Raw genomic sequence first — 18,640 nt, 5'->3', positions numbered from 1 at the left:
ATGTCGTATATTTTTTTAATTGTATATGACATTCAAAAGTTAGAAGATGATTCAACTCAAGGATTTAAAAAGAAATATTTTCTCAATAAAGATTTTTCAGTGCACAAGACGTATTTCAATAAAAATAATATCAATAATAGAGACGGATGTCTTTGTTTTATGGATTATGATGACACATGCGTTAGTAAAGAGTTTATTTTGTAGGGATCCTGATCACAGTTTCCGGTTGTGGTTGTCGGTGAAAGACAGATCCGCGCGCACTGCGCATCGCTGCCATTCATGTTTGACGTCAGAGGGACGCGCGTGTTTATCAGCCCCCCGATGATAACAATGAACACATTTCATGTGATATCTGTTTACCGGTATTCACTAATCATTCTGATCTCTTTAAAGAAAAAATGACAGTGAACGACGCACGACCGTGAAGGTGACACTAAACTCTTGATGTGTGTTTTTTTTATGTGTCTTTTTTTTCCAAGACCTTTGGAACAACAGACCCCCTCCTGTGTTGGCATTAGCTATATATCCATGTCCTCTGGTCTTAGTCAGCCAAGCAACGTTCAGATGTGTCGTTATGTAATATTTACATGCTGCCGTGTGAGGTGGGATCTGGAAGCTGTTTGGCTGCTGACAGGCTCTCCCACCATGGAGGCTGATCTCAGCCAGGACTTCTATAAAAAGACCCTTTTGATGGCCATGTGTTCCAAAGGAATTGTGCAGTGTGGTAATCCAAGAGACACCAGTTTCAATCTGTGTAGATTCACCCACGTGACTCAGAAAAGGCCAAATTCCCACATTTTTTTTAAATAAACAGAAACAAAGAATGTAAGCACCAGCTAGTCAAGAGCACCATCTAGTGGATTGATTTAGTCACTGCTGCGCTGTAAGGTAACACCCACCCATCCATCTCAGTAATCTTAGCGCTGATGATCGAAAACTGGCAGCACACTGTTGAGTGGTTTGCACTCTTGCCTCTAAGCAAGACAGGAATATATTCCAGACTGTTTTTGTGTCAAGTTCATGTTCCTCCTGGCTGTGTGTGTTTTTTTTACTTGTTTCCACAATCACTGACATGTATTTTTGACAGTCAATTGGTCTGTGACAGCTCAGTAATTCACTATTGACTGATCCAGGGATCACGGTGTTGCTTCAATTTCATTAACACTCAAGGTTAAGTTTGACTAAAAACAAAAGCTCTCTGCAGATGGAATTCCACGTAAATCTTAATTTATTTCCTGAATGTAATTTTTTTCTTAGAAATTCAACAGCCAGGTATTGCAAAGAGCTGTTATACGCATTGAAATATATAGTAACATCACATGAACTCTGGGCCACATCAAAAACTTTTAAGTTTATTATGGCACCATTTCCCTGGTCAGATCATCTCAACATAGAACCGAGGTGTATGCAGCCCCTGTACTGAAATGTGTTTCATCCCTGATCGAGAACCATTTTCTGTTTGGCTCCTTTAAGTTCAGATAGCTTGGAACGTGCAACCCCGTGGATGGAAGTTTGAAAGAAATGTAGAGAAAGCCTGAAAACCTTCAAGAGTTCATGTTCAGACTGTCACTGCTGCCAAAAGCTCCGCTAACATTTCCATTGAAGTGTGCCTACTTGTAACTATAGTGCATTTATTTTACTTGTATACATAATTCACAAATTATTTTGACTACGTTAGTTTAGTTTTTTAGTGCAAAGATGTATTTAATCAAGAGCCATGGTATTAGCAATATTTATGAAAAAGCCCCATTAGAATATGAATTAACTACTTGAGCTACAAAGATTTCTGAAGCATGAAGAGAGAAAAGAGAAGAGGACACGGAAAAACAATCCAAGTGGAATTTATTGTGGTGAAAACTTTTCACTTCTTTGCTGCCTCCTTCTGGAGCTTCTTCACCTCGTGCCTGATGATCTTGTTTCTCTGCACAAAGGAAGTAGATGCATTAGTTAGAAAATGGTGTTTTCTATTAACTACAGTTTTTATGAAGCACCACAACAGAACAAATCCAACGTGTTTGTAGTTAATTTGTGCGTTTCAGCTGCACTTACCATCCTCTTGGCCTTCATCACCTTGTAGCGGTCGAAGTCGGACATCTTGGCCCTCTGCAAAGATAAAAGACATGAGGAACTGAAAATGCAGCAAAGTGAACGGAGAGCCAGCATGGACCGGTGCTTTGTGAAAACATAATCCCCTAAGGTGTACTGAATTCAGGGAGAAGGTGTCGAGTCCTATCTTTACTCAAGTTAAGACGTACTCTTAAAATGTGAAGAGAATACGCAAATTTGGATAAATTTGTTCTGTGGCACAAGCGTGAATTTCAGCACATTTGGGAGTTCAACTAGCAACACATTTGTCTCTCAAACGAGATGGTAGCTCAGCACATTCATTTGCCTCTCAGATAAGATAGGGATGTACTAAAACCAAATCAGTTCTGACAACATCAGACTCACTGGTGCTTACAGGAAGCCAAATGGTCGAAGCCAAAAGATGCACCCTCTCAAATTATCAATACCAACAAGCAAACTACAGTATTCACAAAATAGTAGTTCCAATTACAGTAACCAAAAAAAATCCAGTGAAAAAAACCTTTGACCATCTGTTTAAATACATGGACTCCAGTGGTAATCACTGAAACTTCAAGAGGATTATAAAAAAAAAAAAAAAAAACCTGAAAGCAACAGTCAGCAAAATCTCATCTGTGTGTCTCCCTCATGGGTTGTTCCACTGACTGCTTTGGACTTGCATGTTGACCACTGAAGCGCAAATGGCTCCATTCATACTACATTTTGATTACTATTGCAGTAACACATTATCAGTAGAGTAAAACTAACCAGTCCCATGACCGTCTAATCCAGCGGTACTCAACAGGGTCCAGAAAGAGCTGCAGTGGCTGCTAGTTTTTGTTCCAACCAAGCAAGAGCAGCTAGACCCCACTTATTTCACCAAGTCTACAGGTGGACTCACTTGAGGAAATGGGTGGAGTCTGATGTGCTCCTGTTTGGTTGGACCCCACCCATTTCCTCAAGTGAGTCCACCTGTAGACTTGGTGAAATAGGTGGAGTCCAGCTGCTCTTGCTTGGTTGGAACAAAAACCAGCAGCCACTGCAGCTTTTTCTGGACCCTGTTGAATACCGCAGGTCCAATCCCAGCTCACGTTCCCTATTAGTGGGAACATTTTGGATGACGATTTTTACGTCACATGGACTAACGTGTCATGTGGACATGAAAAACACGAATGAGCTTTAAGAGCAAAAGCGTTGGCAAAAATCTGCATTCATAACTACCTGTGCTGGCTCTCATTTATATTTTAATTTTAATAGTGCTGTCCCAACAGTGAATTCTTGCTATGGAAGTCAATATTTTGTGAGCTGCTGGACATCTTGGATTTCCTATCTTGGAGAAGAATAAAAGGATGTATCGTCACACAACCTAAACATGTCTGACTGCGGACATAAAGATTAAATTGTCAATTTCTTTGCTATTGTAATTTTGTTGTCTATTTTTCAGCTCAGTCATCTTTTTGTCTCCTTTTCACTGTGTTCCATGCTATCATATGTATTTTATCCATCTCTACTGTGGAGTCACTGCATTTACTGGCTGAAATACAGATGTGAATGAGTGAAGTAAAAAGCAGAAGCGCTGCACCAGTTGAAATTTCGATGGTAAAAACAGGTTTTAAATCATATCCACAATAGTCTCTACCTTCTGTCTCGCCTCGATCTTCTTGGCCCAGTTGCTTTCCGACCACTTCTCATTGACTTGGGCCTTCTCCCAGGCTTTCCTCACAAACTTCTGGCGGGCGCTGTGAACGTCACACACAACAGGTACAGAAATGTTTTTCGTAGACGAACACACAAAAGTCAGACATTCGGTCAGTGTGTGTCCACACCCACCTGTGGGGAACCTTGATGACGTAGTCTGTGAGCTGCATACACTTGAAGGGCATGGCCTGCCTCTTCACTCCTGTGCAGGGGCCATCAACAAGAGCCTAGAAAGCAAATGAACCAGTTTGAATCAGGCACGATGCAACATCAGCGCTCATCAAAAGCTGCATATGTAATCATCCCCAAAGTGCTCACCCTGTTTTGGTCAATGACATCTACGATGGCCACCAGCTTGCCGGCATGGGGTCCGAAGGAGACGTAGGCAACGCGGCCAATCTCAACAAAACGCTTGAACACCTGACAGGAGGCATGAGAAGGCAGACACAATTGAAGCTTGCAATTCATTAAAGCTGGCTCAATTAGAATCAGAAGGTTAGTTTCAAAGAACACCATGTTTAAAGAAAAATGTAAAATATATATTCTTCACTGTGTCAGAGCTTCACTCAGGAAAAGGATGTTTTTATACTGGAAAAAAAAAAGTCATGATTTTATTTGTGCTTAAATACATTATTCCAATAAGAATGGCACATTCATAGAGAGGATTTCTTTGAACCATAGCTTTCTTAACATTGGTGCCACTAGGGTCATCTTGTTGGATATCCTTTTATTGCAATTCATGACAATTTATTTTTCTGTTGTCATATCTAAAATAACAGAAACAACATCGTTATGTACTTATTGCCACCCCGGAACGTGTATAAACAGCTAGCAGCATAGCTAGCGCTTAGCCGCTAACGCTTATCCGGCCATTCAATGGTGAACCCACACATTAGTGCACTGAAAATAAAAACATTTACACGTAGAACGGAAATAGTTTAACTTAGGTTGTGGCCAAAACTCTAGTTTTCTGTGTTCCGGTTACTTCTCGATCCCCTCGACCACGTTGTACCGAAGCCGATAGCCGACATCTTATACACAAAAAAAATCCACCAGTTTTGGGCCAAATGACCATATCAGGTGTACAACAAACGCGTTCGTATATCTCAATAATGCATCTGAGTGTCGCTGTGAACAAATAATGCGGTGTATGTAAAGAAATTCGGCTTCCTAAGTGGCTACACTCTCATGGCGAACTCACCATGATGGCAGTCCGGGAGCAGAAAGGCCGAGCGAGCTTCCGGATGACGTAATACTGGTTCCGTTCTTTCTTCGCACATGCGCAGTTCTTCTTTATGGCCTATTGTGGTTAGAGGGGGTTAGAAGTTGAAATAAGTTCGCATTTAAGGGGTTAAGATAGAAGGAGGTAGCGAACTTCGATTTACACTCCAGCGGTAATGCACCCCAAAACTTGGTGCCACCTGCCATTAAACTGAAGAAGAAGAAAGTTCACTTCCTGGTGCCAGCCAGCAGCCAGCAGCAGAATAACAAATTGTTTCAGTCTCAGCCAGTCTTTCTTGCATAGAGTCTTCTGTGCTCACGCAGACAGCAAATGCCTCTTCTTCTTTAATCTGTCTTTTAAGTCTGCAACTCAATTCTCCTGTGCTTAAGTCTTGAGTCGTGTCGCAAATGCAACAATATGCAGTTTGTAGAGTACTGACATGTGAAACTGGTGAAAGTTTAAACTTTCTAAACAAAGTTGCAACTGACACGACTATATGGGGTCATTGTTGAAAATAGTTTTTTTGTCTGAGGAGTATTTGATTAAGTCGTGAATGATGTGAGGAAGCTCAGGCAATATGGTTTTACACCTTTAGGTTAGTTACAAACAGCAGTTATTATTATACATGATGTGAAAAACAAAAGTTGTATTCCTGTGGGGTTTTAGAATTTGGTTTAAGTAGACATCCTAAATAGAATGTGAAGGCAGTGGAGGACAGTCCTCACCCAGTACTGCCATCAATATTCTTGTTAAAGTTAAGATTATTTGAAATCAGGGGGAAAAAAATTGCCTCCTGTAATAAATCATGTCAGTTGTAGAATAAACAGTCTTTGTCACAAGCTTTTGGTGGCCATTCTCAGTTATTACTGCTTTTTAAGCAATGACAGTCCATCTTCCACCTTACTAAATAAAAAAAGGCTCCAAGCTCTTTAGCAGTGTTTACTTTGGGAAAGTAACTCAGTGTAATATCAATTTTGGCTATGCCAATAAATTGAAAACACCAGCAAACAGCTTTATCTGTCACTTTTTTTCTCTTGATGATTATTGTGTATGAGGAGACTTAAACCTTGTAAAATCCCTTTGCAAATAATAACAACACACAAAAAGAAGCTGGTTAAAAGGTGGGATTTGGATGCAGTTGAGACCCTACAGGGCTGCTTTGAATGCACAGATTGGGATGTGCTCACTGTGGGGAGCAGCCTTGAGGAAGCCACTGACACAGTTACCCACTATATTACCTTCTGTGAGGAAATGATTGTCCCTACAAAGACTGTAAAGGTATTTTCAAACAACAAGCCATGGATTACGAGAGCCCTGAAAAAAACACTCGATGAAAAGAAAATAGCATTCAACTCAGGAAACAGAATCGAGTCAAAATTAATCCAAAATAGACTGAATAGAGAAATAAAAGCAGCCAAAGGGGCATATAAGGAGAGGGTTGAAAAACTTTTTCAGGAAGGTAATGCCAGGGACGCCTGGCAAGGCGTTAAAACACAAGCTGGCCTTCCCATAAACTCAGCATCATTAAATACAGGAACGAGGGATCCGGTCGACATGGCAGACGATCTTAATCAGTTTTACTGCAGGTTTGACCAGTCCGACTACACACAGGAGAGGAAGGAGCTAATAGCTGTGCTCACCCCAATGACATCCACCATTGAAAACCTGGAGCTGCAACAGGTCAAGGTAGAGCTCGTGCTAAAAAGGACTAAACCAAACAAAGCACCGGGACCTGACCAGATCTGTGGCAGGCTGCTGAAGTCCTGCTGTAGTGAGCTGGCTGGTGTTTTTTGCCATCTCTTTAACCGCTCCCTCTCTGAACACACAATCCTGTCTCTCTGGAAATCCCCCACTATCTGTCCAGTACCCAAAAAGAGCAATCCTACCTGTAATAATGACTTTCGGCCAGTAGCACTAACATCTCTGGTAATGAAAGGCTTCGAGAGGCTTCTTCTTTCCCAGCTCTGAGATGAAGTCCGCATACATGCTGATCCCCTTCAGTTTGCTTATAAACAACATCGGGGTGTAGAGGATGCAGTACTGACACTGCTGCAAGGCGCATTCACTCATCTCGAGAAGCCCAAGTCTTTTATCAGACTGCTGTTTGTGGATTTCTCAAGCGCCGTCAATACTGTGCAACATCATCTGATGGGTCGTAAGTTACTCAAGATGGACATCAACCCACATTTGATACTCTGGATCCTTTCTTTCCTGACTGACAGACAACAGAGGGTAAGGGTTAACGGTCACCTCAGCTCATCCAGGACTGTTTCCACCGGAGCCCCACAAGGATCTGTCCTCTCACCTGTCCTGTACACTCTGTATACCGACGACTGCAGAAGCACCAACTCAGATATAACATTTATCAAATATTCTGATGACACTGTGATCATGGACACGACTAACACACCAGGACAACTACAGCATGAGATAAACATTTTCGCAGAGTGGTGCAGGCGCAACTGTCTTGATCTTAATCCTCTAAAAACCAAGGAACTGGTTGTCGACCGACAGAAAAACCCCACCATCATCTCCCCTCTGTCAGTCAACAACCAGGTGATAGAGAGCGTTGAGTCATTCAAATACCTCAGGACAATAATCAATCAGAGACTCACCTTACATCTAAACAGTGAAACCATCTTCTCCAAATATCAGCAGCACCTATTTTTCCTCAGAAGGCTTCGCAGGCTACAGGTTCACCAGTCAGTCCTGACAGCTTTCTACAAATGCTTCACTGAATCTGTCATCACCTTCAATATATCAGCCTGCTTTGGTTCACTGTCCAATATCCATCACAGCCCACTCAACAAAATCATAACATTGAGCAGTAAAATAATTGGGCTGGAGCAGGATTCACTCACCAACATTTACAACAGAAGAAAAGGCATACATATAGCCTCTGATACCACGCACACACTGCACAGTCACTACAACCTGCTGCCCTCAGGCAAGAGATACAGATCACTGACATTCAGGACTAAGAGAGCCATGTCCAGTTTCGTACCCACATCCATCCGGCTCATGAATGCCTGACCGTAATCTGCACTCTGTAATTTTGCACTTCGCACGTCTGGAATAGGCTTGACAAAGCATATTCTATATATGTTTGCATGAGTTTATGATTAGAGCTTGTTTTTATCTATCTATTTATATATCTTCTGTATTTTAATCGACTTTTTATCATTTACTTTTTATTCAGTCATTTATCTAATTTAATTGTATATCAGCACTTATTTATTTATTTGGTCGTTTGTGGGTATTCGTGTGCATGGAGGCTGACTGTTTGAATGCATGTTGTTTTGTACACGCACTGATGCTCTGCACAAATGAAGTTCCTAACTGATAAATAAAATTCTTTGAATTGAATTGAATTGAATTGAAACGAGTAATTTCTCGCTTTAATTTAAAAAAATAAAAACAATTTCCACTGTAAATAATTTCAACACAACACTCCTATACAGCCGGCAGAATAAAGTACCTTAAAGTCCATGTAAAGCAGAAATAAATTGTGTTATGAGTTTGTCACACTGCACAAACATGTCATTAACCACTGAGCCAAATTTGAATTGTTAAAGAAATTGCTAAGTATATAAATCAAGGTCTCAAAATCATGGAAAAGCAAGCACTTCTCTCTGCTGTGAAACGCTGGGGCCTGTGGTTACCTTCTGTGGGCCTGTTCACTTGACAACGTCGAAATCAAAACTCACTTGTTCTCCAAAAGAGCAAGAGCTACAAAAAATCCCAGGCAGTATCTTCTCAGTTTTGTGGTCCAAAGAGATCACGTTCTAATCCACCTCGGATCCTCAGCAGGAAGCAGGAGGCAGCGCCCTCTAGTGGACGTATTTTGTTTCCTGGTTGAAAACAATGACGGAGAAGCTGTGTTAAAGTGTACAGAAGCAGCTTTCTGTTTTAAAAAGGGTCTCCTGGCAGATGATCTGTACAAACCAGCCAATTCACTCACTTTAGAACATTACTTCTCAAACTAAGAACTAAGAACTAACAAACTCCGACATGCTCCTTCTTCCTCTCCTTAAATCTACCTGTCAAAACTAATACTTTAAAAACAATACAGAACAAACAGGTTAACACAGTCTTGGACAAAAGCTTTGTTTAGGCCCCACAACAGTGACATCAGATTAAAAAAATACATTGTTAGTATTTGTTTCTGTTTGAGAATAATAATGTTGGGTCACATAATTTGTTGGTGGTGGGTGGAGTTTGTGCGCTGGACAGAAAAAGAAAGAAAGAAAGACAATGTGCAAACAAGTACATGAGTCTTCTCTAGGCACTGTAGTTTCCTCTGAAAATAAATAAATAAACGAATTAATTAATTTATACATAAATAAATAAACATGCATTTGCTGATAATTGGTAACTTGTGAGAGTATGAGGAAATAATCTATGCAACTGTTCAATAATCGTCAGAGCTATTTCTTTCTGAAAGGGTTTTCCTGCACAACACTGTTTCTTATTTCATGTGTCCTCTTGTCGATGCCTATTTTGTTCCTGTAAAGCGCTGTTGGACCTACGTGTCCCGACTCGCTGTTCGTAAAGCTGCACTGGAAATATACTGAATGCGTCAGAGGGAGTGGCGCAGCCGGACGGGTCTGGGCGCAGCAGGAAAAAAAATCCCTCACTATTCGACTGCGGAAGTTCGACTTTGTTCGCAAAGAAGATCTCCGAGGCCGTCGTCCTTGTTTGTGGTAAAGTAATTTCTATTCAACTCTTAATAATGTCAGTAATCGTCAATGTTTGACCCGCTTTGGGTTTGTATATTTTAGATTAGGTTTACTTTTTACCTTGAAGGTTTATTCCACCGTTAATTATGGAAAATAGAAAATGAAAGAGAGCTTCTGAGCCTTTTAAAGGTTTTTATGAACATCTTTGAAAAAAAAATAAACCAAAAAAACCTGACTTTTATCGGTATTCAACGTGTTTGTGCGCACGAGGCAGATAAGGACGACGCCTGTGTGACGCAGCGCAAACTGGGTTTTGTTTTTCCACTAAATACTTTCTGTTGCGCAACAGAAACAGTCATCTGATGTATTTGTCTTGTATGTCTCTATAAACACCAGATCCATGACAGAAAATCGTTTATCGTATAAAATTATTTTATACAATATCTGTAATCTATATCTACATCTGTAATGACTGTTTTTCTTGTTAAACTCTCAGTTTTGAACAGTAAAATACATTTTTTATTCGTCTCTAAAAGCACAGCGATTTGAAAGCGGGAGTTCTCAGTAAAATGCAGTATGATCTATAAAGAGGACAAAGAATAAGCTTTGAATTATTAGACCATGGTGTCGAACAAGTTTAAAAAGTAATACAGTTTTAAGAGGGAAATACTGAATTACTAAGACTGCATAAGGGCTACTGTGGAGTTGTCTGTTACACCACTAGATTTCTGTACAAACATTTGATAAAAATTGTATTATAAACACTTTATTGATTCAAAGGAAAACTTAATAAGAGCACTGCTCAACACAAAAGTGACAACTGACTAAATAGAATGACATAGAAATAATGCAGTATATACGTGTTAAACCGTGACAGTGAATAAGTACAATATTTACCCATTAAGTGGGTGACGGTTAAAAAAAAAAGAAATTACAACAGAGGAGTTGAAGAGCTGCGTATATACCACCTTCAGAAATGAACTGTAGAATTTAAATAAAATGATTTTTTTTCATGTAGTTTTGCTTTTATTGGCAAAAAAACCCGATTTGTATTGAAGTAAAAGTGTGACACACACTCCAGAAGTAAACTGAGACTGTTTTAATCATTTAGCCCAGTACTTTTTGTCAGTGGTGTATTATATGCACATTCTCTCAAGTGGAAAATATTATGATTCCATTGTTTCTTTTTAGCATTGGTACTATCTTACTGTAGTTAAGTAGTTATTATATTTTACACCTTTAAATTATAAATATATTGTTTTCCAGGTGCCAGTGAGCAAGAATGGGGAGTGATTCACAGTAAGAACTATTTTTTTTGTTTCAAAGAGATTCAAATGAGTAATGACATGTTGAAAGATTAAAAAAACCCTGTTAGTTCTTGTTCTTCCTTAGTTGATATGAATCATACATATAGTTTGTGGTTTTGAGGTCAGTTAAATATGCAGCAGAATTTGAGAATATCTGGTGGTTTATCTGCTCCCCCAACACACACCTGAGGTGCAAAGGGGACCTGCGCAGAGGAGGTCTATGAAGTGTGGACTGAGGAGGCCAATGGGGAGGCTGCAGGACTGGAGCATGTGACTCTTTTGAGAACGACATCGATGGGCTCACGCACTGCATCATGGACTACATGAACTTCTGTGTGGACAGCACTGTGCCAACCCGGAGGGTAGGGTGTTTCTCCAACAACCACCCATGGGTCACCCCTGAGCGTAAAGTCTTCCTGAACCAAAAGCAAAGGGCTTTCACCTCAGGGGACAGAAAGGAGCAGAGGAGAGTTCAGCAAGAGCTCCAGTGGAGGATCAGGAGGGCTAAGAAGGACTATGCGAGGAAGCTGGAGGAGAAGATGGCCCAGAACAATGCCCGAGATCTGTGGAGAGGACTTAAGAACATCTCTGGATTTGGGCCGAGTGCCAGAGGGCCAGCTGACGGAGACCAGCACTGGACGGATGAATTAAACGGTTATTTCAACTTATTCCATTCTCGCCCCACCCACCCCCTCGCCGCCCTCCCTGCTCCCTCCTCTTCACATGTCTCCAGTTGCTCAAAAATACTTTACCTGGCAAGTGTTACCCCAATACTCAATGCCGCTTGAGGACCGGTTCACTTTTGGATTGTGTTTTTTCAGCCACAGACAGCCCGAGATGAGAGGACCGCTGAATGGTGACTTAAAAGTTCTCCTGCTCATTATGAAAGGTAGGTTCTAAAGGTTCAGTCCTGTGGATCACCTGCCATAGGAGCTGTCTATTAAGGGATCTCTCTAGCTTGATGAATTCCAGGAGGCAAGTGATTGGAACACCACATGATCAGTTTGGTAAAATTAACCTGTCACACGACGGTCTAAACCGAACAATCCAACGCTTGGTGAATTCTACTTCACAATGACAGGAAGAGCCAACATCGAAGGATCAAAAAGCGATGCCATGACTGGACACTTGGTCGCAACAAGCCAGTTACCCCTGTGGTAACTTTTCTGACACCTCATGCTTGAAACACAAGTAGTCAAAGGGATCATGGGGCCATGCATTCACGATCTGTATTCATACTGGAAATCAAGTCCACAGGCAGCACCTGTTAGAGAGACACAGAGGAAGAGGACATCATAACGGGCTGCTTAAACTCACATCCATTGTGGACAACAGCTCTCACCCACTGCACCGGACGGTAGAGGAGTTTAGCTCAGTGCAGGAAAAAGCGCTATCGCAGGTCCTTCATCCTCACCGGTGTCTGACTGTACGACTCCACTGTGTAGAATATGTACAATAACCCTGGTCATTATAATATCCTGCAATCATGGTCACTTTATAACCCCCATAAGCAAACATAAGCACTTCATTATACCTCTCATTCTGCTGCACAAAAAAACATATTTGTACATCTCTGTATTACAGTTCCTACTATATTTTTTAAGATTTGTGTTGTATGTAACGTTGGATCTTTTCATATTTCTATTATCATTCTTGTTATGATTTGCACTATTACTTATTCTTACTCTGTATTTGCACCTTTCATCACTTTTTAATAAAGTATATTCTATTCTAAAGCAAGATAAGGAAAGTGGGAGTCCTGTGTTCTTTACCCGGAGATTCTCCTGACATCTGAGGGACCAGCTGGTGAGCTGGTGCCCCGATTGCCATCAGTATAGGCAGAGATGGTCGAGGAGACACTGCTCCCGCTCCTGTGGGGTGATTGAAGTGTGTCCCAGCTGCATGGAATCCTCCACGGGTGGTGGATTTGAGACAGCTGCGTCTGCAGTGAGATCTTTGGTCAGGAGGAACAGAGGGAGGTTATGTAAAGTATGGATGTAGCATTGTAACAGAATTGAGTCAGTTCCACCAATTATTGAGTCAGTTCCACCACATCTTCAAGGTGCCACTGAAAGTATGACCACACGTTGCTTTCGTTTATTCTTACAAGATTTTGTCTTCTTTTCAGGTTATCAGGACTAAGTTCTAAGTTCCACCAGTGCAATGGAAAAACAGGTCTACTACGCACACACCCTTGACTCAAATTTAACAATACCCAAAAATAATTGTATTTTGACACTTTATATTTAATGTTCCATGTCCATGTGTTACAGGAAAAGAGTACCAGAATTGGGTATCAAACATGGTTTCCCAATGTAATCGCCTTAGCTTGCCCTTAATGAGTCCAGCCGGTGCCACACTGACAATCGGGGGTGTGGAGGACACCATTTACAGAGACAAACCAGGTGAGGTGAATGGATGGGGGAAGTTCTACCTCGAGGACGAGGTGAACATGCAAGTCATCGGTGTCGTGGAGGGCACCTATTGCCCGTACGACCTGGTTCTGATGACATGTGAGGACAAGAAGATCTACGCTTACGATGGCGAGGAGCTGCACCTGGTGGCACCTGGTCTGAAACAGCTGTGTGACGAGGGAATTGAGTATCCAGCATCCAAGAGCTACTACAACGGAGAGGCCTTCAAAAATATGGTGAGCAGTTACTTCCTTACTGAGAACAAGTATTGTCCCGTTGAATTACTGTCAGTGTGTATTCAAGTTTGTTTTTGATGTTGTGTGTTGTGTGTAGACAGAGGAGGACTGGGACAAAGTGAGAAAAGGTCCCGTGGGAAGGAGGTTGGACGAGGAGCATCGGAAAGTTGTGACAGCAAATAAATCCCGATTCATACAGAGTCTCAAGAACAGCAGAATGAAGAGACGTAAGCATCTTTATCTGTTGTGCAGCGTTCAAGCTGAGGGCATTGTTCTTGGCATGTGTTATGTATTAAAATCAGTAACGGATGCTCTGTGAAGGCAAGATTGAAATACTGATTCAATCTAATTTAAAGAAGAAAGAACCATAGGAGCTGACTATTTGCCTTCTTTTTTTTTTGTTGCAGGCATGAGGCTTATTGAGGCTTCATGAAGATGGGAATTGTTTAATCATCATCAGGGATGTTACTTGTGATTTTATGCACACAGTGTTTTGTTGTGGGTACTGAACTGAACAGTCCAACATCTGTGGCTGAGCGACAGACACCCGCTGCATCCACCGTACAGCATCATCTGCAGGAAAAGGAGCAGCTTCAGTGAGAGGAGGCTCATTGTCCTGCTCCGCTTGAAATCTTGCTGAGCTTTTATGTGTTGTTTTTTTTTTTTTTTTTTCAAAATGTCTCATCACAGGATTGCAAGCAGCCCATGATAGCTTTAAGTCTCTTATTAAGTCATTAAGTCTTTTTATTCTAAATTTTCCCCTTGTAGGACTACTAAAGGCCCAAATAATTAATCAATTCATCAATTAAATAATTCATTCATTCATTCATTCATTATGTCATGTCAGTCAAAATGAACTCTTACTTGTGACTGCTGAATAGCCGTTCTCTATAAGATTAACAGTCGTCATTTAAGTCCTGTCCAGCAGAGTCCTGCAGAACGTGGATCTGCCACTCGAGAAGATGCTCTTCACACTGCGCTGCAACAGATGACATTCGCTGTGAAGTGGATGAAAATATGTCTGAATGTGCATGAAAGATTTGCAATACTGTTCACGTTGAATATTCAATTGCAATATTTATTGCAATATAACGGGCGACAGTAGCTCAGATGGTAGAGCAGGTCGTCTTATAACCGGAAGGTTGGCGGTTCGATCCCCGCTCCCGCAGGCGTAAAACTGTCGTTGTGTCCTTGGGCAAGACACTTCACCCACCTTGCCTAGTATGAAAGTTATGAGAGTGAATGGTTGGTGGTGGTCGGAGGGGCCGATGGTGCAGATTGGCAGCCTCGCTTCCGTCAGTCTGCCCCAGGGCAGCTGTGGCTACAGTGGTAGCTTACCACCACTGAGTATGGTGTGAATGAATAATGCAATGTGAAGCGTCTTTGAGTGTCCGGAAAAGCGCTATATAAAACCAATGCATTAATATTATTTATAAATAAGGGTGTGTTTTGTCTTTTGCACAGTGCTGTGAAGACAGAACTGCAAAGAGCTTTTATAATAAAACTGTGAAATATACACATTCAGTGTCTTGTGCTCAGTTTAATACAATAATGTATTTGCTGTCGTCTTCAAATGACTGTGTGAATAGTGTATATGTATAAACACTTCCAGGGTAAACTGTCATCACGAAAACACGACAAGGCCTTTTGAGGATCTTGCTCATAAACAATGGCGTCAGGCTCTTTTCACCTTGAAGACACTTTCATTGACATGAATACTTGCCTATGAGGAATGAACTATCCATTTTGAGCAAGTGACATGGTTTTGCAGGTTGTCACTAGGGTTTGTACTTTGTACAGTTATTTTTAGACATGCATTAACCTTTGTGCAAATGTAAAATGTGATTTGAGAACTGCACTAAAGTGACTGACAAAAACTGAAAACTCTAATATTGATATTACCTACATTTGGCAAATGCCTTTGGTTTTTGTAGATATTGCTGACACAGTCTAGGGGGCTTCTTATCCCACTGAAATTCTGAAATCAAGCTTTCTACACTTTGGAAGAAAGAATGGGGAAGAAGAAAGGTAAGTGTGCATTGGAACAGGGGAGTATATTCATTTAAATACAGTGGATTTGTGCCACCGGCTGCTTTAGTAAAGACAAAAGCTTCTCGAATCTGGCATATTAAAGTGGCAAAATTAGCTGTAGGCAAGTTTGGAAACTCGTCTTCAACACCATCCATACCAGAAAGTGTTCTGTAATAAAGCTTGGCGAAGTTGTTTAAACTTTTAGACCTTCAAGTTCTTGAAGTCCTCTGACAGAAAAAACACCAACATCTCTTTCTGCTACGATAATGTCTCAATGTTTCACAGCTGTTATCAACTAACACATTGGAATCCCTAAAAAAGACAACAGTTACTACGAGTAACTTGTATGAGTCTGGTATGTTGTTCTAGCAGCAACACTTTTATTTCCCGTAAGTCACACCCTGGGTTTAAAGGTTCCATTTTGAGACTTCATGCCCTCACAAGAGTTAGTTGCATGACGTAACCGAAAAATGAGGAGGTGCCGTTGACAAAAGGGAGGGACTCTGACATCTCAGTTTGTCAGAGTAAAGTTTCATTTGTGTGGAAGCGACGATGGTGAGTCCGTTCTTTTCAGTGGTTTATTATTGTATAAACTATTCTCTCTCGGTACACACACACACATATACACGTATATACAGAGAGAGAGAGATACATGTCTGTTTGTATTAATACTTTTTATTATTTATTTCTTTTCTTATTTCTCTGTGACATCAGGCTGCTAAACCCAACAGACGGTGAGTTTGCCGATGTCCTATCATACAAAAGTTTACTGTCACGTTTTGTTAAGAAGTCCAATCTTACTCTTGTTTGTTGTTTTAGTGAAGAATGTCTGGAAGACAGAGAGATTTTCAGAAAGAACGCTGCTAAACTAATTGAAGAAATGGTATTTCTGAGTGAAGACACCGAAGAGGATACCACACCATTAGTGGATGAGGTCAGTCTGATGTTAACCACATGAAACAATACTGGAAATGAGTCTTTAATATATGATGCTCATGCAACTTCACAATTTGTATGTTCAGATTCTTCACAGCATCTTCTTTTTGGGACGAGTCTACGACCCACAGTTTAGTCCTGAGAGTATTGAGATTGATCAAGAGATGCGAGAATTTTTGGCGGACTCCTATCCTGAAGCTTTTCGACGTTATTCATCTCGACTACCCCATCGAGCCCCGTTTTCATGTGTGCTGGACATGGTGAGACTATCAAAAGAATAGACATAGTTTCACCTTGTGGACATTTACCAATACGTGCTCAATTATTACTGTTATTACTGTGATCAAACAACTGTTTCCTGAAATGAAATATGATGACAGTATGAAAGGAAGGAATATCAGCAGTTTGATGTTTTTTGTCTTGTTGGTTGTTTTCAGATTGTGCACATTGCTGGACAAGAGAATGAGGAAGAAGTAAAAAACCAGCTGCAACAGTTTGTTCAGCAGCTAGAGGGGGATCAACCAAAACATTTGTTGTCCACCACCATGTGCATCTCTCAGATCAACAGTCGAGATTCAGGCCGCCACTACGGAGTCTCCATGTCCACCTTCGGACGGGTTGCTGGGAAAATCATGGTTGCTGCCTCCTGCTTACAGACCTGGCATCAGCTCGTAGCTGGGGCAGTGCTGTCCTATGATCAACGCTTCAAAAAGAAAATGCCTCTAAGGTCAAATTTTAATGGAACCATCAGACTTCCCCAGAATATCAGGTGTCAAGCGTACAACATTCGTGATCAAACACTAAAACGCCCCTGCTCATCGTGTGGAGATTTGTTTGGTTTGAACAACACTGAAGAGAAGAGATGGCGCTATGGAAACTGTGCTGAAGTTGAGAGTGTGAGTAAACTGCTCAAGACTGAGGCACAAGTTACAGAGCAGGTGGAGTTCCAAGCAGAGTGGACTGCTGAAAGTAGAAAACAAGTTGAAGACGAAGTTCGTAAAGAACTTGAGGGTTGGTTGAGAATGAAAGGCTTTAGGTGGGATGGTCAGTTTTATGTCCCACAAAGTATTCAGCCCATTTAAGAAAATGATTTTGAATTCAATTGATATCTCAATGAGTTGTTATTTCTGTTGCCCAGTTTCTTCTGTGACGACCCTCCACTTTTTACGCATTACCACCCTGTGTCTGTCTTCGTGTTCAGTCTTACACAGGGTTTAATTGATGAGGTTACATCAATTAAAAAATTAATCATCCGGTTTTCATATATTCAAATTCAATCTCCTTTAAGTTGGTTAAGTCCTTAAGTTAAGGGCACCTGTCTTTGTCTTTTGTGTGTGTGTGTTTTTTATGGGTATATATTTAATAAGTTGTATATTTTGACTTCTTGATTTGATGGTTTATCAACATGACTATCATAAGTTTGTCATAATATTGTTGGGTTGGTTTTAGGGTTTTTTGTGTCTGTTCCCTTTTTTTTCTCTGTGTTTTCTAAATTGGCATTGCATTGCATACTGAGTACTAATGTTTGTAGCCAGTATGTGCCACACAATTTCAAAATAAAGTGGGGAAAAAAATTAATCATCCTCCTGGGTTTTATTCATGTATGGACAAAGTTGTTGATAAGCATCATATTGGTGAACTAAATAGATGAAATGAGTCAAGAGTGTGAAACTTTGGAAAGATGAAAAAGCTCTTTGGCAAAGAAGCAACTTCACCTCTAAAATTCAATGAACTGTTTTTTTCTCTGAACCTATAGTTTGTCTTTATTTTAAATTAAGATTATTTTGTTCATTATCCACACATGCAAGTAAATATTTGAAAGCCGACAATATATTATTCTTGTGAATGGTGTGTCTGAAATGTCCAGTTTTTACTTTATTTACCAAGCTCAGATGCACATCACTGTAGTGAAGATGTCAATGTTAAAATGTATATATGTTTGTATATTTGGAGAAAAATGGTGATATGGCATTAAACAACTGAAAACATTTGGTTGTGACACACTGTCTGTACAATAGGTATCACTGTAGGTCAGGCTTTGAACCTCTGATCT

The 18,640-nt window shown here is 40.7% G+C and overlaps 2 protein-coding genes across 2 annotated transcripts; one reads left to right on the top strand and one right to left on the bottom strand.

Moving 5' to 3' along the window:
• Nucleotides 1-1,825: 1,825 nt before the first annotated feature.
• Nucleotides 1,826-5,062, bottom strand: rpl14 (ribosomal protein L14). Its single transcript, XM_030120402.1, has 6 exons — nt 4,964-5,062; nt 4,081-4,182; nt 3,895-3,989; nt 3,704-3,803; nt 2,050-2,103; nt 1,826-1,921 (listed from the first exon to the last, which is right to left on the bottom strand). Exons 1-6 carry the CDS (start codon nt 4,964-4,966, stop codon nt 1,862-1,864), a joined length of 414 nt encoding a protein of 137 aa, XP_029976262.1. The 5' UTR covers nt 4,967-5,062; the 3' UTR covers nt 1,826-1,861.
• Nucleotides 5,063-16,135: 11,073 nt separating this feature from the next.
• Nucleotides 16,136-18,151, top strand: LOC115409291 (uncharacterized). Its single transcript, XM_030120399.1, has 5 exons — nt 16,136-16,206; nt 16,366-16,385; nt 16,471-16,585; nt 16,674-16,847; nt 17,025-18,151. Exons 1-5 carry the CDS (start codon nt 16,204-16,206, stop codon nt 17,667-17,669), a joined length of 957 nt encoding a protein of 318 aa, XP_029976259.1. The 5' UTR covers nt 16,136-16,203; the 3' UTR covers nt 17,670-18,151.
• Nucleotides 18,152-18,640: the final 489 nt, after the last annotated feature.

Source organism: Salarias fasciatus, chromosome 22 (genome assembly GCF_902148845.1).
Source record: "Salarias fasciatus chromosome 22, fSalaFa1.1, whole genome shotgun sequence".
NCBI lineage: Eukaryota > Metazoa > Chordata > Actinopteri > Blenniiformes > Blenniidae > Salarias > Salarias fasciatus.
Note: the sequence above shows the minus strand (reverse complement) of the source record. Positions and strands in the feature narration are given on the sequence as shown.